Source organism: Nothoprocta perdicaria, unplaced genomic scaffold, assembly GCF_003342845.1.
Source record: "Nothoprocta perdicaria isolate Ctin4 unplaced genomic scaffold, notPer1 scaffold_88, whole genome shotgun sequence".
NCBI classification, from domain to species: Eukaryota; Metazoa; Chordata; class Aves; order Tinamiformes; family Tinamidae; genus Nothoprocta; species Nothoprocta perdicaria.
In genome coordinates, this window is record NW_020456176.1 from 1450137 (window position 1) to 1475553 (window position 25417).

The window sequence follows — 25417 nt, forward strand, 5'->3', positions numbered from 1 at the left end:
TAGGATGCTGATCTGATATTTCTGAGTGTTGGTTAAATTAGTTGATGATACAATATTGTTGAAAACAAAATTCCTGGGCATTTATTTCACCTATTTTATGTATTCTAGGTATGCACAGAAGGACGTCTCATCCTGGAGTTTACCTTTGATGATCTTATGAGAATAAAAACATGGCACTTTACTATTAGACAGTACAGAGAATTAGTCCCACGCAGCATTCTAGCCATGCATGTAAGTAATCCTTTTTTCACTTGACCTAATGCAAGGAGATGAGATTAGGTTTGTAAAGAACTCGAAGAAATTTCACACCCAAGGCAATTAGCTATAAATATTTTGTTTTGCCTGCAACCACATCCATTTACAAGTTCTTTCATCACTCTCTTGTTTCTCAGTGTTCCATTGTTGCCATTATTGCTGCATTTTCATTTCATTTTAGCACATAGTTTTTTTCATATAATCCCATTGGCTGGTCTGTATGATTTGGGGCCAAAATGTGTTCTTATTAATATGCTGTGCTAAAGACAGAGAATTTTCATCATTCTCTGTAAAAAGCAAAATTAGTCTTTAAATAACACAATCTAATTTCACTCGTGTATGAGACAAAGCTCAGATAAAGAATATACGTTTACTTAGAAAACTTAAGAAATTTAAGCAAGATGCTTCTTTTTTCACATTTCAAGTCTTTTTAATTTTTTTTTAAATGAAAATATAAACATTGGAACATTAAAATATTAAATATTCTATGGGCTGACATCAAACCACAATGAAGTAAGCTGTTAGGGAATTAAAGTAGAGAGTATAATTGTAGCTTTCAGTTCTGTATTGTAGAAGTATTCATATACAAAATTAATTGCAGGACTATGGTTTTAGAGACAGTAGGAACACAGGGTCAAATAAATGACCCTTACTTTGACCTTACTTTGACATTATTGAGTTACTTTGATATCCCACGACACAGATACGTTGTTAGTGAGGAGTTTTAAAAGACTTAAGCAGCCTGGACTTTTTTTGAAAATCCTATTACAGGCCTGAAGAAATACTTTCAAAAATCTGGCCCACCATTTCTATCCTGGGAATTTCTTTTATTTCAGAGGGCTAATCTTCTGAACTCTTCAACAGCAGCCCATTAAGAGAAAATGAGGATGGCCATGAGCAATGTTCTCTATTTAGGGGGCTGTGATTCAAAGAGGGTTGGCCAAGGACCAGCAGGTATTAATTTTAGCAATGAGACTGATCTCATTTTCAAGAGAAGCCTGATCCCTCCGGTGGGCTCCTGGCTGGGTCAGGGAGGACCTGTGCTCAGATTTTTTCTCTCTGATTCTGGGAAAATAACCTAGATCAGAAGGGTTTTCCAGGCGGTGCTTAACACCATTTACGTGATCAGATTGGCTGCAGGTGCCCACTGCAGCACCTCCCTGCTCGCAGCACCTGAGGACGCTTGAGCTCTCTCAGCTTCGGTTTCTTATCCACAAAAGGGAAGCGATACCTTTTTATACTCCTACCTTCCTCTGTTTTAGTCTGTTGGATCCCAACCAGCAAATGGAAGCCTACAGGTATGCTGTCACCTCTCGGAAAGCTCCGTGGTGGGATCCTCCCAGGCACAACCATCTGCTTGTTTGCTTTCCTGTCCATGGCCATCTCCTTGGTCTGTTAGCTGAGCAGGGACAGAAGAAAAGCACAGGAAAAGTCTTCCTTCTGCTCTGGTTTCAGCAGGGTTTCCTTTCTGCTGTTCAGACAGCTAAACAGTAGTTGTGGTAACCCCACAACTTAAATATAGTTTCCAAATGTAGTTTTTCTATAGGAATGACACTTCTCTTTAGAACCACCCCCTGCACTCCACTAAGCACATAAAGAAAAATAACTGAAAAGCAAAGTGAAAATCCTTTTTATTTATTTTTTTCCTTTTTTTTTTTTTCCCTCTGATCTTTAGGCACAAGACCCTCAGGTGCTGGAGCAGCTGTCCAAAAACATCACTCGAATGGGTCTGACAAACTTCACCCTCAACTACCTCAGGGTAAGTGTTCCATAGTTGATGATTATTGTGAGCATTTTTTTTTAAGTGACTGTTATCTCTGAGGCAAGGTAAGGCGAGCCAGCCTGTGTCCATCAGGTAAGAAATGGGCCTACCCCTTAATAATGATGAAGGAGAAACAGAGACTGCAATAAAGATCTAGTTAGTAGCAACGTGCCATTAAAAAGGCTAAGAATTTTTTCATACAATTAAAGAAATGTGCAAGCAGCCCCGCACTTTTGATGGTCTTCCAGCTTTGAAGAGTGGGTTTATTTTGGTCAGCCGGCAGCTCTCCACCGTTTTTCATCTGTTTCCCCGTCGTGGAGAAAATGGCAGCTCCTTCCTGCCAGTCTCCTCCAGCCCCTCGACCTCCCAGCCCTGCAGCGAGGCAGCCCCGCGCCGCTCCCGTCTGCAGCCGCCCCTCGGAGCAGCCCTCGCTTCACTTGCCTCTGGGAGGCCCAGCTCCCTCCTCAGTCTTGCGCGGAAGCAAGTGTGTTTTTTATGATTAAATAATGCATTTGTTCCCATTGCTTTTTGACCCTTGAAGTGCATTCAAAGTTTGGAAGTTTATTTTTGTTTTTTGAAAGTATTCCCTGGTGTGTGGGGCTTACAGTGCACATACTGAAATATGTATTTGTGAGGTTCACATTTCAAGGTTAAAAATGCAGATTTTTTCCTATTTCTAGATAGGCTGTTAGTAGTTAAAATGAGGCAAATTGTCTGGTGATACACCAAGCTAAGTTGGCCAAGAATATTTTATTTTTATGCCTTTGATTTACATAAGGAATTCTGTCATGGATTTTCAGATAGAAGAAAATTCTAGAAAATGGTGATTTATTCAGTCTAACGTCAAGCAACAGATGATTGCTAGATTATCTTCATTTTCGTGGGGTTTTATTCGGCTCTGTGATCCTCACAACGCATTTCCTATGGATGGAGTCCTACTTCCAAAGTTGCTTGGACTCCAAGTGGGACAGTGTGCTGGGCTGAGACATTTGGTGAAATCTCTCTTACTGAATCTCTGCTGTTTATAGATTGCGATTTATAAATTATTGCTCATTGCTGCTTATCTAATGTTAGTGTAAAAGCTACTATTCGATTTATGCAGGGCAGGTCCGAGTTACTGCAGCTAAGGGAAGAATTTGACACAAATCCTAGGAGGAATAATACATTGCATTAGAATTTTTCCATGGACAAATTCAAGAATAACATGTCTATGTTGTGCACATGTGCTATGTATGTATCCTCACAGTTAGTTGAGCGTCCACTTGGGTACATACTCCAACCATTACATTTTGGTGTGCCAAAGATGCCACAGAGCTGCACGCTGAGCGCTGTGTCCTTTCCGTGCAGGCAGCATCCTGCACCGGAGCACGCTCTCCAGAATGTGCCCCTGGGGCTTCCACCGAGCCCTACGTGGGGAGCCCACAGCAAAGGGACAACACGGAGCTCTTGAAGCTCCTTTTACTTTCCTGCTTCCTTTGAGGTTTTCCCCAAGGCATCGCCCTGCTCCTGAGGTCCCTGTGTCCCTTAGCAGGACCCTGGCAGGCGCCCAGGCTGGGCCACGAGCTTGGTGATGCCCAGAGCCCCTCGCGTCCCACGGCGTCGTCGGGAACGTGCAGCCCGACACGGCCAGTGCCCTCCGGGCCCAGGGGCTGTCACTGTGGAATGTGAGCACGGGAATGAGAGAGGCAGGGACTGGTGGGCACAGCTGGCACCGCGTGCCCTGACTGATACCCATGTCAGGGTTAAAAAAGGAAGGAAGAGAAAGGGGGGAGAAAAAATATCTTCAGAAAAAAGAAAACTGGGATCGAGATAAGCACTAGGGAGATAAGCAGTGAAGTGGAAGGGGATGAAAAGATGAAGCCTTACTTTTTTTCTCCTTCCAGTCTAGTTTTGTTAGCTTAACAGACAACATTAGGTCTCTGGGTGCAAAGCTTCCTCCGGCTCCTGCTGTGGTGATTCCAAAAGGAAATCTTCTTTTTTTTTTTTTTTTTTTTTTTTTTTCAAGACACCCTTTGCTTCTCTCTGTCTTGCAGTGAGGAATTGATCATTCTGCTCTTTTTCAGATGTTCAGTTCATCATGGGAGCTCGTATTAGATGATATGTTTCCAGTTTGATTTACTTCTCTCCAAATTACTTTGTTCTGTTAGCTTTAACATGAAAATCCTTTCTAAGATGAGGATTGTAAAGCCAGGCACTAAAAGAAAAATCTGGGAAATGCATTTGGATTTGAGGTAGTTGGCTTTTTTTACATCAGCATTTTATGATATTTCATTCAGTTTTCCCAGTGTTTAGTAATTAGCATCGTTATATGTTTTTAAATAAGGATTCAAAACTAAGCATATAAGTGATTTTTTTTTTTTCTTTCTGCTGCACACAGCAAAGGCTTGTGATACTCATGAGCGAAAACTTCACTGATGGGCAGAATTAATCATTTTTATTCTCCTATGTGCACACAGCAGCAAGCTGTGCTGCAGCCTTTTTAAAGGCAGAATTTAAACTGGGAATTCAGATGGCTGTGATATAAAAGGATAGCCTATATTCCTTGCATTGTAGACATCACAGAATGCTAAATCATTACTATTTGGGATAATTGCAGTTGCTGGCATATGAACCTCCATTCCAGGCTGCCACATGCCTATAGAGCCACAGACTTGGATGTGTGCCCTGTTTTGTCTTCATTCACTTTAAAGAAAGCTGTCCAGCACAGAAGAACATTGATTTTGTAAATCATATTTAATATAAATTTAAAATATATTTTCTTGGATCCTAGAAACGAAGTGCCTTGTCCAGTGTCATTTGCCAAATGCTCTTTCTCTCTGTTTTCTCCAGCTCTGTGTTAAACCGTAGGCTTCTTTTCTTTCTAGTTACTAGTTTGTTTTTTGTTCCAACATAATTGATTACCTCATCAATGGGGTCAGCAGACTTTGCTGTAGCTGCTGGATAGCGGTTGAATAGGCTGTCTCAGAAATAATGAGCAAAACCGTGTAGGTTTTAAATTAATATCAAGCTTTTTAAAATGTAATTTCTCATCAAGTCATCCAGTAGTAGATATTACAAACTAACAGATAATAAGGCCAGGACCTGTATCCTAGCCTCAGTCATTACAACTGGAGGAAGAAACAGGAATCCTGTACAGAGTTTGAGGGAGGAGATAACACTTGGAAGAAAAGTTTTCACCAAGCTGTAATAATTCAGTCCCAACACATCATCTTTCTCACTTTTTCTATGCAGTTCCCCAGTTGCTCAGGTATTTCGTTAGGATTTTCAGTGTATAATGCATTTGAACCCATTCTGCACAGGAGTTGTGTGCTAGCAGCTCCCTTTGCAGCTCTAGTATTCCTTGCTACCTCCTGTAAAATGGGATAATCTTGTGAAATTTCTCTCATGGTAAAATGGCATCCTGCACAGTATATTAGGCAGGACTAGCTGGCCTGAGCCTTGAAATATAGTTACATCTTGCCCAGCAGGTTACAAAATACGCCTCCCTCCTGTCTGGATGGGATGGAGGGATTTCTGGGAGCACTTCTCAGTTCCAAACTCCCCGCACTGGCTCTGCCCTGGAAACCCCCAGCTCCTGGAGCCAGACCTGCCCCTGCCCTTTGCCGAGGGAGATGAGAGCACCAGGGCTTTGCCCCTGTGCATCTGGAGGCATCATCTAGGCAGGGCAGAGCACCGGCCCACGTCCCCTAACGACCTATATGGCTATATTAAGCCCAAGCTTATCTCAACTACAAATTATCCAATTTGTTTTCTGTATAAACCAATAATAAAGTATTACCATTGCAGCACAGAAGACAATATTTTCTGAGTCCCCACTTCCACTAATTCAATTTCTCACTAGATGTTTTCCAACTTCTACTAGGAGGATAATAGGAACTAAAATGGGATTTTTGGATGGAATTTTCTAAAGGCACTTCTTACATTGCAATCAGAATCCATTTATGTGCCTACCCCTTGTGCATGCAGAAATTTCTTTTGCATGGGTAAAATAGGTGAGCGTGCAACAGCTCCCTTTAATGTGCATGGGACTCTTGCTTTTCCTAATACAGTTTCGTGCATGCAAAGGATATGAACTCAAGTCATTTGGGAGGTAGTTTGTTCCTAATATATATAACACTCTGTGGCTGGTCACTATTTTATGGCTGCTCACAAGTATTCAATGAAGAGAGAGAAAGATTACGTGCAAGTAGTGTTAAAGGTACAAAGTTGGATATTCAGTGAAAAGAAATGTCATATTTTTAGTTGCCCACGCAACATGCATTTATTTTTCGTTCAATTATCCTCTTTTAATTATATCCTCATGTATTGTTTTTTCTTCCTTCAGAATTCTTGACTTGGAGCATAGGATGGCTAGCACTTACTGAATATTTATTGATTTATTGCTATTAATTTCTTATTTCCTCATAGACTTTATTTTGTGGAGTCATTCTAGTTTCTCAATGAGTTGTAACGGCCGATGATTGTGTAGCACCATCAGGTGAAGAGGCTCCCATGGCTCGTTGGCACGTGTGCTGCTGAGGCAGGCAGCTTAACACCCAAACACCCAGGACATGGAGGTGCTCGTTCTGAGCAAACCAAGGGCTAATTTTGCAAGGAACGTAGGATTTTATCTTATGCCATGTTCTAATAGCAAAACTTTGGATGCAGTCCATTATCTCAGGAGGGTACGCAGCAGAAAAATAAACAATGTTCCTGGGGATGCACCTCTGAAAGTGCTTTTTTCCACATCTTTGCAACACATAAGAGCTCAGGGGCAGAAGGCAGATTTCTAAAGCAGCCTCTGCTCACTCTAAGCTCCTGCTTTCATTTTCTGCAGTTCCCTGCGATTTCTTCAACAGCTGAGGATGAGGTCCTACCCACAGCAACTTCACTTACTGTGTTCTGTGTGCTGAATGTGGGGTGTTAGGGAAGCGGAGGATATGATCAGTAGTGGGATGTTGTATACAAATGAATATGAATGAAGAGACCTACTAAGGTGGCACAAGTACTCAAAGGACCAGATTGGGATCATTTAATCATTCTGGGAGTTTTCCTATAAAAGCTGTCCAAATTTAAAAAATTTCTCCTCAGAACTGGAGACCCTGTAAGCAGGCACACTATTTCCTACATCTCATGCCGATAATTGATAGAATTTTTCAACATATAGAAATTCAGCTTGGGATAGCTTCCGCCAGGAAAATGCAATGAGGGTCCTCACAGAAAAATCCAGATATTCTATCTATGCCAACCATAATTAGCTGTTTCTGCCAAGATTTTGTTGTAATGTAATTTCTTAGCATTTATTTTAGTGATGCTTACTGTAGTTTCTCTCTTTTTGTGTAACTAATGCTTTATAAAAAGTTATGTTACTTCTGGAACAGTAAATAAGAAGAAATATATTCTTTCCCACAGCGCATACAGCGTAATGCTGTTTTTCACTTTTTAATAAAGACTTGGAATCATCTTGGAATAGTTACAGCAAGAATTAATCTCTTCTAGGCAGAAGAGATCAGAGAAAATGTTACTGAGAAATGTTTAAAATAGAAGTGGTTAAGAAGGGAGGAGTGGGAAAAGAGAACAGGGAAGGGGGAATCCAGAAAATGGAGCAGGTAGAAAATGGCCAGTCTTCCTACCAGGGACACTAGTAGGCTCAAGAGCTGCAGTTAAGGAGAAAGATGTCGTGTATGAACACAAGGCAACTGCTGTGCCCACTGGACATGCAGTCCATGCGACCTTTGGAATAAAATTAAGGGCTGAACTAATGAGACTGGAAGGATGATAATCAGCAGCGTGAGTCCTTGAAGCATCCATGAGTTACAGATCAGAATGGTGGAGAAATCTAAAAAGAAAAAAGACAGAAAGGTAAAAGGGAGAAAGGGACAAAGTATTAGCCATGTAAAAACCAGCTACAAGATTTGAACTAATAATGTTATTTCAGAAAATAAATAAATTAAAAAAAAAAAAAATGAAGAAAAAAGTCCAATATAGCCAAAGGCTGTTTTTTAGAGGATCAAATTAAAGCTTGGAGTAGTATGCAGTACAGTCATAAATAATAATAACTATTAATTAAGTGTAGGAATAAGAGCTGCAGAGGTAGGGTTTGTATGAAATCTCAAAATGCCCAAACCAGCTTCTTGTTCAAAGCAATGAAAACAGCAAAAAAATTAATTAGCTGTTGAATATTGAATATCCACTGGTGTCTGGTGCAAATTGTTATGCAGAGAAGGGTGGGTGGGCAGAAGAGGTCATGAAATAGGCATTACTGCAAAGCCAGTTATTCTAGAGAGGAAAGGCTTCATTGTCGAAGACTTTATGACAGCTTTGTGCCAGAAGCAGAAAAACTTGATTTGTTGATCTGCTGGGTTTTAATTTTTATTTATATATATATATGTATATTTATATGTGTAGTAAATATAATAATATAATAAAATATAATAAGTATAACAAATACAATATAAAATAATAAAAACACAGGAACGATATGCTTCAGGAATTTAATGATTATTTGCATTAATTGGAAATTTTCTCCATAGTAACACGTTAGAAAACTTGAGTGAAGTCTCCCTGCCATGTGCACACATGTGTGAATATCAGTGCTGAGGTGAAGCTGCAGCGGGCAGTATCCCTGTGGAGAGGCTGTTTGCAGGGCTGGGGAGCAGCCGGGCCGGGCAGCGATGCTGGTGTGAGGTTATGTGGACAGCGGGCGGGCAGGAGGCGTTTTCAAAACGTTGCCCCCATTTCCCATTGTGTCCCTTCTGGTACTGAGAGCTGCGCAGCTGAAAATCGGGGCTGCGTTGAATCCTGTCTGCCCCCTGGAATGGCCTTCTCCATCCGCTGCAGCGTGGCTGCCTCACCTCTGCTTCATAATACTGCAGTTTGTTAATCGAAGATCCAGTTCAACGTCCATTAAAGTCAATGGGAATATCTCCTTTGATCCAAATGTCATCTCATAGTTTTTCATTTATTCAGAGGTCTTTTATACCCATAAAATCCAATTTATTGAAATTAATTTCTCCATTCCCTTGGGCAATTTTAGCCATGAAAATGCCATGCTTCATGAACAGCAACAACAAAAAAATGGTTATTTTTATTGCGTTTTGTTGTTGTTTTGTTTGGGAGTTCTGTGACAAAAGAAAATTAACTTGATTTAGCCACAGATTATAGGTCTTAGGTGAGCCCAAAGGAACAAATATCAGCTGGGGATCTGATTCAAAGAAAAGGTTTAGGAATATAGAAGAATGGAGGAATACAAAAGAATAAAGGCTTTCATAGCAAGACAGAGAATTTTCTCATTTTATTAATCATTCAGGCAAAACTTAGGGCTGATTTAATTAAAGGCCTGTGCACTGTTTCTACTCAAGATAAGATGATTTTACATAAAGTTAGTATGAAGCCCCTGAGAAAAGCCCACAGCCATCCCCCTTGCACTGATTTCATAGCATCTCATTTGGACCCAGGCAGGTTTGGATCAAAACCTCCATTAAAAACCCAAGCAGCCTCTGAGCAAAATGGTGTTAGTGACTGACCAGAGCGTAGTTGTTTTTGCCCCACGTTGTTGCTTGAGTACCCCACCTTCACCACGAGTCTTAGTTATTATATTTACCAGAATGTAAAGCTCAGTTCTTCAGGAAGACTTGGGTCTCTTTTCAAAGACTTTCCAAGCTAAGTAATGAATTAGAAAATGAAATAGTCTTCTGATTGTGATATGCAAACGAAGGAAGTTTCAGTAGTCTGAACACCATCAGGCCTTTCAGTTTATTAGCTTTTGACATGATTTATTAGAGCTATGGTGTCATTGGAAATATTATAGTGTATTTTAATAGCAAATATCTGCTTTTTATAACTCTCCCAATATCCTGCTGGTATTCCAGGGTATCCCTGGATGCCTTACTGATTTGCTTTGCTGCTGGGCGAGATGAAATGTTCAGCCAGACAAAGGGTATCGTATCATATATTCTATTGCTATGTGTCTGTGGACAATCTAATTTTAAAAATGAATTAATTTTATGAAAATAATTGCAATAAGAAACAGAACATGAAATATAGCTTGCTCATTATGATAGCTAACAGTGTAAGGAGAATGAAAAGTGATTCAGAACAAAATGTATATTCTTGGAGTCTTTCAATATTATCACCAAAATCATATTCATGACACTTCTCCTTTCTTTTGTGCACCTTCTTTGTGGCTAATTATATTCTTAAAACCATCTGGTCTCCTTATTTGTCAGCTCCTTCAGCTTCTTTGTGGTTTAGTATTAGAGTAGGTTGGTTCCTATAGTTTTATTTTAACATTTTGATTACTACTATGGGCCACTTGGCTATTTAAAGTAAGCTTCCTGTGGGGATAGTAAATAGTAGATAGGGAAGAATCCTGCTTTAGTTTTGCAAGGGTGCAAACTGGAATAGCACCTCAAGAAGCAGTGGTCTTGCTCCACGTGCAAGGGATGTAAGTGGGTGCAGAGTTTCTCCTGTGCCAATTTTATATTTCCTAATGTTTTAAAATACAGGGTACTACCCATTGATCGTGATAAAATAGCGAGCTCCACAGCTGGAAAAGCGGAGCAGAGGCGGCCGTATCCCGAGCGGCACAACCTGCTCCCAGGCTGCGCGTGGCTCAAAACGCTTCCAAGAACAAGCTCAGGTTAGAGAGGAAAGGCTGCCTCCCTTTAGAGCAAATAAAAGAACCACCAAAGCTTTAAGAGCTTCTTTTCTTTCTTTCTTTCTTTCTTTTTTTTTCTCCACTCCCACTGCAGCAGGAGGTTAGAAACACATGAAGCAAGAGGAAAAGCAGCGCAGGCCGAATGTACCCACACAAGCCAGTGAACTGCAGCGCCCAGGGGGCTTGAGCAGGATGCTGCCTAGGAAGATGCTGTCACATCTCTGCTTAAACTGTCCTCCCCGGTTTCAGTCACCAAATTCTGCTGGTGATGGTTGTCTTAGAGAGGATATGGGAAAATATCCAGAGAAATGGGAAATTATGGGAAGAGTCAAAGCAAAATGCTGTTTTAATGCTGCTTAGTTAGGAGCAGTATTTTAGGCACTTTTCTCTCCATGTCCAGCCTTCCTTAGAATGAAATTAAGGAAGAAGAAAGCAGCCTTTTCTGACACTTCCTATCAAGGTATTTATGGGTGTGTGATAAGGTTTTTTGTTTTAATGGAAGTTGCGGCTACTTCGTACTTCTTGAGATGGATGTGTCATGCCAGTCTGTACCCCTAGTTTACGTTCTTACACATGCCTAAAGAGAGGTTACCTTTGTAATTTATGATATTTAATGTCCTTGTTCAAGGCTTTGTTCCTTCTGGACAAGAAAGAGATAAGAAAGTTCTTCAGAAGATACTAACTGCTATTGGGTTGTTGATTTTAGTGGAATTAAACCAAGTTATAAAGTGGAAAATCAGGCCAGAATACAAAATTTTAAAAGAGGGGAGGGGGGGGAAATACATGATTTTAATGTTCTTAGAACTGGTTTTGATACAGATTTTAAAAGATGAGCTGTTTAAATCTGCTCATACTCATTTCATTCAGTCACATAATCATATACTCTCCCAAGCTATTAGTATGTTTTGTATTTGCTCAGCGTCTAACTAGTAAGGCTGGAATCAAATTCTTCAGTCTGGCTCTAAGGCTTGTTTTGAATATAGTCCAAAAAGCTCTTCATCTATATGTGTAAACACGGAAGGTAGTCTAGGTGAAAATGATTGTTGGCCATTGCATTCTAGCTTAAAGGTGATTTATGCCTTGGGAATAAGGCAATATGGGCAGCTTTTCTTCTCATTAGGTGCTTTATTTGTGTCTGCGGGGGCTGTCAGAAACATGCATTTAATAACACTCAACTCCGTGTGTATTAATAAATAAGGATGTTTGAATCTCTGGAATATCACAGAAATCATGATTGGATAGAGAATGCCTTTGGTGATGAACAGCTCAACCTACTGTTTGGGAGTGCTCAAAAAATTAAAAAGAAACCCAGAGTGGATTCATCTAGGATGACTTTTATCCTGTCACATAATTATTTCTTATGTATGCAAAATTTTGTGTTTTCTCTAGTTCCAATTGAGAAAAATTATACTAGTTAGCGAGTTTAGGCAGTGTGTTACTGAAGTAATAGGAAAGTCCAGGGAGTGCATCTAGGGTTGGTTATCAGTATCAAACACCTTGAATGAATTGCTTAGCATCAGGAAAGCCATCCAAGAAGTATAAGGAAATGCACTGCCTGCAGGCTGTTATGGCTATTATAAAATAAAAATAATTATGAAGAGGGGAAAAAAGTTCAGCCACCTCCATTTACTAAAGTATATGCCCATGACATCATTGAAAATGGGTCTGAAAGTTCTAGCATAGTAAGGCCATTTCCTATTATGAATAGTGTCCTGCCTGATGGTGTTTTCTGTGGACTCAGAAAATCTAGATCTCCTGCAGTCCCATTCTCATACCATCTGACCTTTCTGCAATAGTTAATTTTTTATTCCTACAAGGTTATTGGAATCATCACACCCATTAGGTGTGATCCATAAGGATCATCACACCCATTGCACGGGTGAGGTATAGGTACTTAAATGTAGCTGGATTTGAATCAGTTTTTTTGGCAGGGGTCTGAGACCAACAGAAACAGCAGCTTGAAGAGCAGATCTCCCAGTTCTTCTCCTCCTACCATTACCATTGTTCCCTTCCCTTTTTTTTCAATATTAATGTGCATTTTTCTGTGTACTTGTTCTTTCTTGCACAGGAGAGGATTGCAATAGCTCTCCCGTGTACTGGGATCACCACTGGTAATCACAGTTTGCTCTGTTGCCTAGCGGGAGAAATGGCAGACTCTTTTTATTCCCAACCCATAAATACTTCCATTAGCAAGAGAAATATCTTTACTTGTCTCCCTGGAAGAGCCCAGCTACCTAGAGTAGAAGCAAACATGTAATGGCTAAGTGTGAACATGCCCATGTGTTCCCAGGATGTGAGGGCACTTCCTGAATGTCATGGAGAACCCCTTTCTCTTGAAAATGTACCATCTAACAGGGCTAAAATCTGGGGGAAAAAAAAAAGGGGGGGCAATTCAAGTAAAGTCCTTGGGTGTGTATGTTTGAGTAAAGCAGGAATATACTCTTTCTTTTGTTAGTTGAGCAAAGTCTTGCAGCTTGCAAAGATTAGAATGGGTCCCTTTCGGGGAACTTCACAAGAGAATTGTTAAGCACTGAGTGCAGCACTTTGTTCTGGTGATATATGAGACAGAAGAAAACACAGCGAGGCTCTCAAACTGCAAGCAGGGTTTGCAGTGCAAGCAGTTTGGAAAAAAAGATATTTGCACATATAAACTGCAAGTCTTATCTGGAAATCACTGTGAGATAGTAATGCTGGGATCTTACGACGTTTTACAGGGGCACAAGTGAAGTTTCACAAACAGTTTACGGACTTTGTTGGTGGAAACTTTGTACAAATCTCATAATAGATCAGCTGATGTGTTTTTTAAAGGAGGGAAGGAAGACTATCTATTTCCCCCCAAAGGAACTGCCACAAAGCTGTTTGCCTTATCAGAAGAACACCTTTTTCCTGAATGCTATCTCTTTGACATTTGTTCTGCATAACCTAACGAGGGCAGGTGGAACACCATGGAAATGAGTTATTGTTGATTCAGTATAATTTTAACTTTTGTTTCAAGTCTGTACATTTTGAGCTTTTGTTTTGCTTACTGGTGACGTTGAGCTATTTTATGGTCAATAAGAAGAAAGGAAAAACGAAAAATGATGCTTCCTTTTATTGCTAGACTGTTGGGTGGCTCCGGGTGTTATCTAGACACCGTGACAGAGTTTCTATATAATTTTTCCTGTGTGAACTGCAGCGAGTGTCCCTTGATCCCACCATGTGAAAGGGTGGAGGCTCTTGATTTAGGTTTTTCCTTGTCTTGGTGACAAGCACATATCAGTGTCCGTGCCTGGCGCTGTGTCAGCAGGGCAAAGAAGACCATGGTGGTCCTGTCTTCTGCCCCTGGCAGCCACTGGGTGCAGCCCACACTGCCAGGGATCGAATGCACAAATTGCCTTTTCTTGCATAATGCAGGGGCCCAGGAGCCTCCTCCAAAATGACCTTTGGACAAGACTGTGGCAACAAAGAGCAATACGCTGGCATGACCCAGTCATGTCCCAAAGATGGACTTTCTTCTGCTGGACAGAGCAGGACTGTGCAAGCTTCTTACTGCAGCAGTGTGGGTGCTGATGGAGCCAGGGGATGGTCTTGGTCAGAATGCATGCAGTGTTGGGCCTGGAGATAAAACCAGGTCATCAGGAGGGGACAACTAGATTGTGCCTTCATGAAAATGGGGATGCCCAACTGCCAGGTTAGCCTGCTCAGGAATTAGAGCCTTTCCTGTCCCACCTCCTGTATGCACTAAAATTCCCAGGAAGCTTGTGCATACCCAGCTGTGCTCATTCCTCTACCGTGGCCTGGCTGTTTTAATTTGTTTCTGGTAGGAAGCAAATTCACAATGGACTTGAGACTTATGAATGCTCACCATGGTAAGCAAACCCTGGGATTCATAAGCAAACCCTTACCTGTGCCCAAGCGTAGCCTCTCTCCACCCTGGCAGTAGAGCAGAAGTGTGCTAAACTCTGAACCACACAGAATATAAGAGCCTTTTGATGTTAAATCAGAAATCTGATCTTTGGTTTTGTCACTGCTTATCTTTTTTCTGTTGCTGTTCTCTCAGTATCTTGGAGAAAAGCTCTTAAAACTCCTGCAAAGTGGTTTGAAATAGAGATTCATTTACAAACACTATGTAAAAAATCGAAATGTGAATGAAATACATCCATATATTACATCCATATATCAACTCCTTAATAATTTATTTTTTTCCTACAACAAACCTCTAATGAAGGAGAATTCCCTGTTCGGCTACTTTGCATAAGAATTAGAAACACAACTTTATCTCTACCTATCAGATAAATGACCTTTTTTTTTTTTTTTTTTTTTTGAATCTCACCAGAAATCACCTTTTCTAAACCACCTTTTCCTCTCCTTCACACTTGGCTACTGGTAAAACTGGAAAAGTCATACATAGATAAGAAGAAATTCCCATTCAATATTCAAGTAAATGGATTTTTTTTTCTGTTGTTATGTTATTTTACTCATTTATTCCCATCCAGCACACCCTTGGTGTGCTCTTGGAGTAAGGGTAAACCCCAAGGGCTCTTCTTAGTCACAGACAGTCACAGTCCTGTGCTCCATAATATGTTCAATATGTTCAGAGCAGCCAGTCTCTCTTCAAAATGACCCTTTCTGACTGCTGAGATAATCAGCAGTAATTAGAACTAAAGCAAAATAGCTTTTCTTAAACAAGCCAGCAAGGTTCTGGCTCAAAATGCAGTCCTAAAAATGCCTCTGTCTGTCACTGAGCAGAAAACCTTCTCTGGTTTCTTTAGAAACCCATACATGGATTGGCAGCCTGTATCACTTTCTAAAGCAGAATTTGTCCCTCACCACCAGTTTCAGCCACACGTTTCTGCTCACATGCTGCCTGTTGCCTTGGTTAGTTGTCAGCTAGTCCAGTTCCCCCAGCTGCTTTACTGTAGAGCCACGCAAATAGCTGAGCTCACACAGGACTGGGACCAGCAAGGTGCTGCTTATGCTGCCTTTACCACCCAAGGACCAGCAGCCTCAGTCCAGAGCCCCTTGGATCCTGTCCCTTCACGAAGCTTCCACATGATTTCTTCTAGCCTTCCTTCCTAGGAGAGGGCAAGAGGACAATTGTGTAGTTCCAGTGTCTCTGAAAAGAGATTTTCCAAGCAGTAGCTTATTCAATATTTGAACTAAATCGCCTGTTAAACAGTTGATAGAAATATTTGTAGACTTCTGGCTTCTTAAAACAATAGTTTAACCCATTTCTCCTCTTAACCATAGATTGCCAAAGACTTGGAGAAACAGGGACTTACCTAGAGAATATAAAAATATTGCCAACAATCGTCATACTTTTCATACCCCAGACATTCATGGTGCACAATCTCCTATCTATCATACTGATTTCCAGAACCCCAAGACTGCAATCTTTTGCTTTCTCCAAAACTAGATTTTAAGTAAAAAGATTTTAAGTAAAATACTGGCTATGAAAGGGTATATTCTTACTAAAGCTTTGCTGGTTGGTCAGTGATGTCTGCAGATTAATTTTTCCATGCCTTGATCATTTCACTCATACCATAATAGTGTCATATTTTTTTCCTTTTCAATCTTAAACTATTTTTAAAGGTTGGAAATCTCTGACTGTGCTTTATACCTTGTGTCATCTCTTATACTTTAGGAAACTGCTTAGCAGGAGTTTTTTGCCTTTTGGTGGAGCTAACTAAAGGGCTCTCTGAGCTGTAAGATTCTTTATCATCAGTTCCCTGAGTGAACCCACTCTGAAAGAATAAAGTAAATCAAACAACACAGGCAGGACATAATGTAGACAATTCACAGTAATAAAATAGCTGCATTAGTCTCAAAACAGTAATTCAAAGGAGTATAGGATTAAGCAAATACTGTATATGCCAGTTCATTTGCACCGTTTGCTGAACCAAATACCAGAATGGGAAAGGATACTAGACATGTGGGAAAGTGTTAAAATATATTTGGAAAAAGAAAATTGTTTCAGAAGGATATGAGAAAAAAGATCTGTATGCTTACAAATTTACATCCAAGAAAGAGAGAGAAGAATGATATAATTCCCAAGACCTCAGAGCTTTTTGGGTTTTTTTTAATTAACAATTTTAGAAGTGGGGAAAGTTATGGAGTCAAATGGGAATTCATATTGAGAGAGGAATTTCTATTTAACTGTAGCAAAAACAAATATGGAAATTATTGTGCGCAGAATAAGTACAGATTTTTCAACCTACCTGGATGCTCTGAGCGAGCACATGCAGAGACTGGGCTTGGATGCTGCCGTAGAGTATGGCCACACAGTGATTGTCTGCTAAAACTGTCTTCTTCTGATCAATGTGAGTGATAAGTGCTGACCCGGGGGATCAACAGCTCTAATGAGGATGTTTCCCTGTACCATATGATGAAAAAAATGAGGAACTTGGTTATTCGGATACTATTGTGAAATATGTGCATGAGGTAAATCGTGATATTGGACCTAGTGATTTCAAATTTAGAAACATTTGAATATGGGATATTCAATAATAGTAATATATGGGAAACAAAGATCCCAGCATTAACTTAGTCTGAAAAGGGTGGGTGCAGCCCTCTGAAGTGTGATATTGCATATTAGCCTATACCAACCTATTTTGGTCATTGAAAATATGTATTTATTTATTTTCATCAAGATTGGTTAAGTATTGGTACAGTTTTTCCCTTAAAAATAAATTGATTTAAGAAACATAATTGAAATATTGCATATTACAATATATCCTTCCCCATAAACCTGTCTTCTCCCAACACTAGCAATGATAATGAGAATTTGACAGTGCCAGACCATGGCTCAATAAGGACCACGTTGACAAGGGACGGTTTCTAGCAAGAAGTGTGACTTGAGGCCAACCTCATCTGGTGGCAAAGGGAATTTAGCCAGGAAGACCTGAGCCCGGCTGTATTGCCTGCCCTGATGGCCACAAAATAGACCTTATTCATTTCATTTGTGAGTATGGAGGTGCTATTGAGACTGTGGTTCCACACCTCTTAGTACTGGCTCTCCAGGCAGTATAGGCTGAGTCTAGGTCAGGCATGAGCAAAAAATAACATTCTTCCAAATTAACAGTGCATATGGAGTGGAATTTATACTGATATTATTCTCTGTACTGGATGATACATGATGTCACATAAAGCTAGAATGAAACCAGTAGGAAGTGCCTGCTACATCGTGCAGCATGCTGGTACAAAGGTAACCTGTTAAGTAAGTTTGAATAAATTTGAACTGGCCCAGTGAATTTCGACATGAAGAGCTCTGCATCGTGTGCTCACTGGTGCCTGGGAGCTTCGGGGTGGCTGTGTCGGGAGCGCAAGCGTGGCTGCAGTTAACGGCACGGAGAGCAATGCCGCTCTGCTGTGGGTAGCCCTGGTGCACAACTCAGAAGACCTTTTTCAGTATTGCCACTATTGAGAGCTTCAAATGAATGGATGGATTTGAAAGACTTCCCAGAAAATACATTTCCTTTTCAACTTGCAGCTCAGTTACTCGTCCAGGTAGTGTATGGATTAAGTAATTTGACAACCGTTGAAAGGTTTCTTTTTGTGAAACAATTGTGTGTTACTGCGCTCTCCTTTTTCCGTTTCACCTGTACAACTAACCCGGAGATTCAGCACGCGCATATTGAGGCACCAGACACAGCCACACCAGCGATGCCGCCGGTGTCTCGCTGGGGCTTTCACCTAATGACAGTCTTGGAGAAGACTGGAAAGGGAAAAACAGGAGCAGGGAAAGAGCTAAGAAGATGATGCTCTACCTTTTTGCTTTGTGTCTTTTCCTACATGTGGGCCAGAGGGAGAGGGATCCTTATTAGCTCACATCACAGAAGATGAATGCAGGGGAGGCCCAGCTGAGGTGCAACACCTTGTATTTTAAGGGAGCTGAAAGATCCAGCACCTAATTTATTGAGATAGGAGGTACGCTGGCCGATGCGATCCTCCGGAGGGCCTAGCACCTGTGGCTCAGGCCTAGCGCTCCGCCATGTTCCACGGCCGCCGCCGTGAGGCACAGGGCAAGGCGAGCGGCCCATGGCGCCCACGAGCAGCCAAGGCCTCGTGCGGGGCCGCAACGCGACGGAGCTGCACATTGAGCCATGCTGGGAATGAGGGGCCGCCCCTGCAGTGCGCTCGTGCCCGCAGTGCCAGCCCTGCCATTCCTATGGATCCGGGCAGAACCCCACAGTGCCAGCCCTGCCATTCCTATGGACCCGGGCAGATCCCCACAGTACCAGCCCTGCCATTCCTCTGGATCCAGGTAGATCCCCACAATGCCAGCCCTGCCGTTCCTATGGATCCGGGTAGATCCCCACAGTGCCAGCCCTGCCGTTCCTCTGGATCTGGGCAGATCCCCACAGTGTCAGCCCTGCCGTTCCTATGGATCCGGGCAGATCCCCACAGTACCAGCCCTGCCATCCCTGTGGATCCAGGCAGATCCCCACAGTGCCAGCCCTGCGATTCCTCTGGATCTGGGCAGAGCAGAGGAAAGGTATTGATTTTGGTGCACCTGAGAGGAATTCCGAACAGAAAAACAAACCTGGTGGCTTCTTTTCTTCTTTCGATTTCTGTGCTCGCTATATAGTATTTGATACATGGGAAGTAGGGAACTAAGGCTTGATTTTCCAAAGCAATCCAAGCGCTCATCTGTGCAAGCATCATTTCAAAAACATGAAATAGTTTCATCCGGCTTTTATTTCCCACAGTTAACTGAGGTGCAAGGTAAAAACTTCGTTCCGACCTGCAAACCCGCAGTCAGGTGGGCAGGTACTACACGTTGTGGGGGACATTGTCAGGAATTTCACTACTGCTATTTCTGCATTGCTAAAAATATTTGAAATGTCTCATATATACAGTTCCCTGGGCTGAGGTGACTAGACTCAACTTGAGATGTGCCCTTATTTAATGTCAGAGAGTGGCTGTGAATCTAGTTTACTAGAACGTGATACTGAATGCAAAGGTTTAGATACTGTACACATTAGTTGTGCTACTAATTATATTGTTATGAAGACAGTTTAAAGTGTTATTAATGCACACACTATCAATACTTAAAAGCATCATTGGCTGATGGTGATAATACAGCTTCACTTGTGGATGATCTGTGGCTGGAAGCATTAAATACTCTCTACTTTAAAGTCATTAATCCCCTACTTTCTTCGAATACATTTAATTAAAAAGTTCCATTTTCCGGTAATTGCTGTTTTTATATAACCCTGAAATGGAATTTTATTGAGGCACAAGGTCTTTTATATAAACATCCATCTGTCCACAGTGCAACAGTGCCGGGACAAGTATTGTAGATTGGGCGAGAAATGGGGAGATTATGGAAGACTTTGTGTCCCTGCAAGAACTGTGAACTCTTGTCCTCTGGGTAAAGGCTCTGGAGGATTTTTGCTTTCATAATTTTGGTACCAAGCAGGGGAATTGCAGAGTCAACAGAAGACAAAATCATGAAACAATGTATTTAGCGTCTGACAGAGTTGTTTTATTAGTTTATAAAGAAAAACTCCTTCCTTTCTTTTTTTTTTTTCCTGTATCAAATTCTGCCCTGTGAAGAACCATCTGCTTCTTATATTATTAATTTCTACTTGAATGCAGAATTAAGAAAGCCTCATCTGCATATATAAAAATAAATACATACATATATCTATGTATGTTTCATGCTGAAAGAGATTACGATTAAAATAGAAAATATTTTGATTTTAATAGGATTGGCATTAAAAAAAATGAAATAAATGTAGAAAAGTTTGTCAGCTTCTTAATTACTCCATTATAAGTTGTGTTTTTACTTTCATTTCTCTAACATTTAACCACAGTTCCTTGGCTAAAGGCCAAGCTAGCTTTTGCACTGGCACATTACCATGCGGTGTAGTTCTGTACTTCTCCTCCATTTATTAGTGCTGCAGACTTCCTACAATTCAGGCTAAAAATAGAACTGGTTATGTGAAAAACACTGCATTTGTGCTTGAGCTGCAGTATAGAAACAAGAGAATTTTATACGGATGGGCAAGAGATTCATGGCACAGAAGAGCTGGCTGCTTAGACTCTTAGAAAAGCTTTCTTTTTGCATGGTTGTAAATAAGATTAGAGTTGCTATGTACATGTTATTCTGAAGGATAAATTCTATTTGTGGCATTGCCTCAGTATGTATGAATCTTCATGTATATGTACTGTGTGAAGGGAAGTTGATTTCCCGTACAAGGAAATCTGAAAACAGCAGAAAAGAGATTTTTTGAAACAAAGGCATGTTATACTGCTTTGTTTTTCAACATAAAGAGGGCTCTTGTGTGTGACGTATGTTTTGAACTGTCCTCAAAACCTAAACAACTGAGTATTCAATCCACTAAAACTTCAAGTACATCACCAAATTTTTAGGCTCATATTTTAGCCAGGCATTAATTCTCCTATTTGTTCTGCCTTCATTATCCTTAAAACACCGCTTGCCACCTCCAGCACATTTCACCACAAAAATATTCCTGAACTTATTCCCAGGTTGTAGTATAGCTGCCTGCTTAAACCTGTCAGCATTCAAATGCAGCCTGTACACTCTTGATCTTTTTTATAATACTGTGATTTATTTTGGATCATCAGTAGTTTGAACAAGACAAACAGCATACCGGTTTCCATCTGAACCGAAGGGAGCTGCCAGGGACACAGGTGAAGAGTGATAGTGGATGCATTTTATAGTCAAAATGAAAAGCAGCAAAACTGATAAGGTCTCATTGTTGCACAAATAGAAAAAGCTAACAGTTTGCATATCAGAAATATCAGGTGTTAGGGTTTGACTCAGAACTGCTGAATAGCAGCTTGCTTGTGTTTGGAGAAGTGGAGAGGAAGGAAATGCCATGCAGCAACATCACACATGAGAGTGATGGGAGATGGCAAACGGGGAAATAGACCTTTCCTCTGCTGTTTCCTAGAGATAGTTTGGACTGGCTGTACCCCTGGGTTAGTAAGGAATTCTGGCTACTGGATATCTGCACTTGGTAACAAATGAGAGAAGAGCCTCTTTCGAAGTGCACATCGGTCTCAGAAGTCATTCTGCTTTTGTTCTGAACTCAGTTCTGTGTAAGAAAAAAATGCAATGGTGTTAGGAAAAGAGGCAATAATGAAATGATAATAAATTGTAAGCCATATGATTTTTGAACTATCTAGAGAAAATGAAATTAAGAAAGCTTTCAAATGTCACATGCTTTGCACCAGGCCACTGAAAGACAGTGAGGTAGAGCAACAGCCATGAGGTACTTGTGTTGATTCATAACCCATAATTGGATGTAATAAAAAGAAAGAGATTAGCTCACAAGGCAAGGCTTGAATAAAAATATTTGATCCAAAGTGCTTAGTTCCTCTCCTTAAATACTCTAGACCACCCTTAACCCTCAAATAATGATGGAACTCCATCCAAATCCAGCATAGGTTGAAATCAATGGACCTGTTCTTATTTACATTAAAGTTTAATTTTGTCCTGACAAGTGCTCTGAAATTAATACCCGGCGCAATACCAAGTGCGTTATAAAGGATCTTATCATGCAGTCAACATGATGCACTTTGCAATATAATTTAACACTAATGTTAAATTAAATTACAAAGATAAATTTTATGGTCTCTCTTAAAATCATTTAAGAGCTTAATTCTGATCTGAGATGTGTAAGACGAATCTTGCCTATTGATCATTGACCATTCAAACAGCTCTAAGAAAAAAATCACACAATATGATGGTCTGTAAGAACCTTTTTATTAGGATACAAGCTTATGATTTGATGTATCGATCCTATTCTGCAGTTAGGTTCTCTGCTTAAGGAGAAGGCAGAAGCAGTTTGACCTTATTGCAGAAAATAGCAATCAATCCCCGTAATTGGGATGAGGCTAGATTCCAGCAGGAGGTCCACAAGAAAGGGCCCTAAGTGAATTATTCAGGTTCTGGGTTTTCACAACTCTCCAAACGAAGCCCGTGAGGGGAGAGGCGAGACTTCTGCTGCGAGTCCTTCTGTGTTCATTAGCCGAGCTACAGCAAAGGCTGCACTTGCCTCTGCTGTTGGGATGCCAGGAATATGTCCTCTTGGTATGGAAACCAACTGCCCTTCGTTTGCCTGATTTGTCAGCAGGGACACAGGAAGGGAGGGGGATAACCCCCACTGTTCACTTTGGTGTAGCAAAGGGAGTGGGGCTTGAGCTCAGTGGCTGCAAACAATTTTAAAAGCTCACAGGACTAGTATAATGCCACTGAAGGAAGGGTTTTCCAAAACATCTCCCATTATGCAAAGGATGAGCACAGTAACTGGGGAAAAGGCATTCAGGGAAAGGAAATTTCTTAAATGGCAGGATACTGACAGGAAGGGTGAATAATTTAAAGTCGCAAAGTTCATTGCGAAGAGTCCCAAAATGTAAAACTATTATAAACCATTATTCAAACTTCAAAGATAGAAGCAGTAAATACAAACAATAAACCCCCTTGCTAAGCCTATTAACTATAGATCAAAATAGAGATTAAGCAAGATCACAAGACAAGTAGAAAGAGCTATTTTTTCAAAAAGTCCGAGGCAGAAAGGTTATCAACTAGACTTAGCAATGAAAACTAGTGGGTCTGAATTTTCTTCTTTTTTTTTTGTTTTTTATATGTTAAACAGTACTGAGGAAGCAGATTCATTCTAGCTCATGCTGTAATTGTGATTGTACTGCCAAACAGATAACTAAGTCATATATGTCAAACTCGCCTGCACAAACCCTACGTTAACATGACTGTTTCCCCTCAGATGAATAGGGAGAGCACATCTCTGCAGGTCAGCATTCACCAAGTGGTGTCCTTAGTGTGGTTCATGCAACGGGCTATGTGTTGTCTAACCATTTTGTGAAGACTGCTTATGTCCAGCCTAAGGTGCTGCATTTGGAGCAGTGGGGTTTGAGGTTTATGGCAGCAGCAGCAATGCATTATGAACGCTGAGGAGGCCTTCGGAGGAGATTCTTTTTGGGGCCGGCGTGGCCTTTTTGCTTACAGAGGTGTTGAGCCCTGAGCCCTTTCATGAGGATGGGATGGGCATACTGCAGGCAGGGAGAAATGGGAGGTGCCATGTAGGATGCCAGGAAGCAGGGAGAAGCCTCGGAGAAGCCTGGAGCATTGCAGAGAGCTTGGAGTCCGGGCTCACACGCTCAAGGCTGCTGCTGCCGCTGCTCCAGAGGGCAGAATGAAGGGCCACGAGAGCCATCCAAGTCACCGTCTTCTCCTGTGTTATTCCAGGGTGCACAGAGGGGAGGGCACTGCCGGTTGCTGTTAGCTAACTGATGTGCTGAAAGAAAACAAAACGAAAAGAAACAAAAAAAAAAGGAGAGAAATGAAATTGAGATCCAACACACTAATGAGAATTAGCCACCACTCTGGTGGTAGCTGTGCTGCATTAGGAACTGTTTCTGTTTCCTATCCACTCGTAGCATTTGTCTGGAAAAAATGCCTTTTTTTTTTTCTTTTTTAAAGTTTGGCTTACCTGAAATGAATGCTGCTTCTTTCCATTCTCACTGAGGCTGGGAATTGAAATGGCTGCAGATACAGAGCAGTGTAAAAACATGATGAGCTATGTAGCTTGGGAGCAATTCAGCAGCTGAATACTGCATTATTGAGAAATCATTCGCTACCTCTGGCTGTTAGTGAGAAGCTGGAGAGTCCTAGACTGGCATTCAGGGCAGAGCATGGGATGAATAAACATTACTGAGTGCTGAGTGTGTACTAGTGAATCCAGCGTGAAACTTCAGCGCTTGCCCGTCATCCCCCTGCAGCCTGTGGGGCGGCCAACACACGGGAAAGAGATGGGGAATTCAGGAGTTTCGTGGTAGAATTGATCTTATATTGTTCCCTAAATAACCAAATTATCAATGAAATGAATGACATTTTGCTTAATGTGCAGCAGGCAATCTGCATAGCAAAGCAGCCTTATTTTCAAGTGGCAACGCGTGAGAGCCATTTAAATATATATCAATAGTCCTCAGGGGACTTGTAGATAGCTACATGAAATTGTTGTTTTCGTGTGCATCCCTGTTGTTGCCAAATTCTCCTGGCTTAGTCTTTTCCCTCTTAACGGACTGAGATAGGATTCACTTCAGCATGGAGGGCTCAGTAGTTTGTAAAATATCTCTGTGTATCTCTGGCAGTGTATAAATAATAAATAATAAACTGTAGATGCTAACGATCATTAATATTGCAAGTGTTAAGCTGGAAACTCTAATTCCCAGCTTCTTAGGTAATTACAAGTATAAATATTTCTTGACTTAGCATAGCAAGCAGGCACAAAACATGGAACCTTACCCAGTGAAAATTGATGGCTTATTAAATATATCCAGGACCCAGTAAATCTCAAGCAATGGAATTTGTCCCAGAATCTGCTCTCGCTACAGAACTGCGCTCGCAGAAACTCATCCTGCAGTTTTTAAAGCTAACACAAAATATCCACTCCATATGGTTTTGAAGACATAATATGAGCCAAGTTCAAGCTGATGCGGTGCTGTCTCGCTGAGCCCTGGACTAGTTTAAAACAATTTCGTCGAGAGGTGTGATCACATTCATCTCAGTAGGGTTTTATGCCAAAGCCTAAAGCTAAAATTTTCAGTGATGGTTTTTAAACCTTTTCATTACTATCAGTTTAAAGTAAATGTATTTAATTTATGAGTAAATACAGTGAATGTGCCTATATCATATTTTCAAGCAGTTTCCCACCTCCTTCTGGGTACCAAAAGCTTAGTATTATTCCCTACCTATGTAGCAAAACCAAGGACTTCACTCTGCTTCTGCACTG

At 41.0% G+C, this 25417-nt stretch overlaps 1 protein-coding gene across 6 annotated transcripts in view; it reads left to right on the plus strand.

The window, feature by feature from the left end:
- LDB2 (LIM domain binding 2) overlaps positions 1-25417 on the plus strand; it is a 189904-nt gene that overhangs the window by 146459 nt on the left and 18028 nt on the right. For all 6 annotated transcript variants that reach the window (XM_026052396.1, XM_026052400.1, XM_026052398.1 and 3 more), the window contains exons 4-5: positions 109-231; positions 1931-2014. In XM_026052396.1, the coding sequence (XP_025908181.1) occupies positions 109-231; positions 1931-2014 (207 nt within the window). The remainder of the gene's footprint in view (positions 1-108; positions 232-1930; positions 2015-25417) is intronic.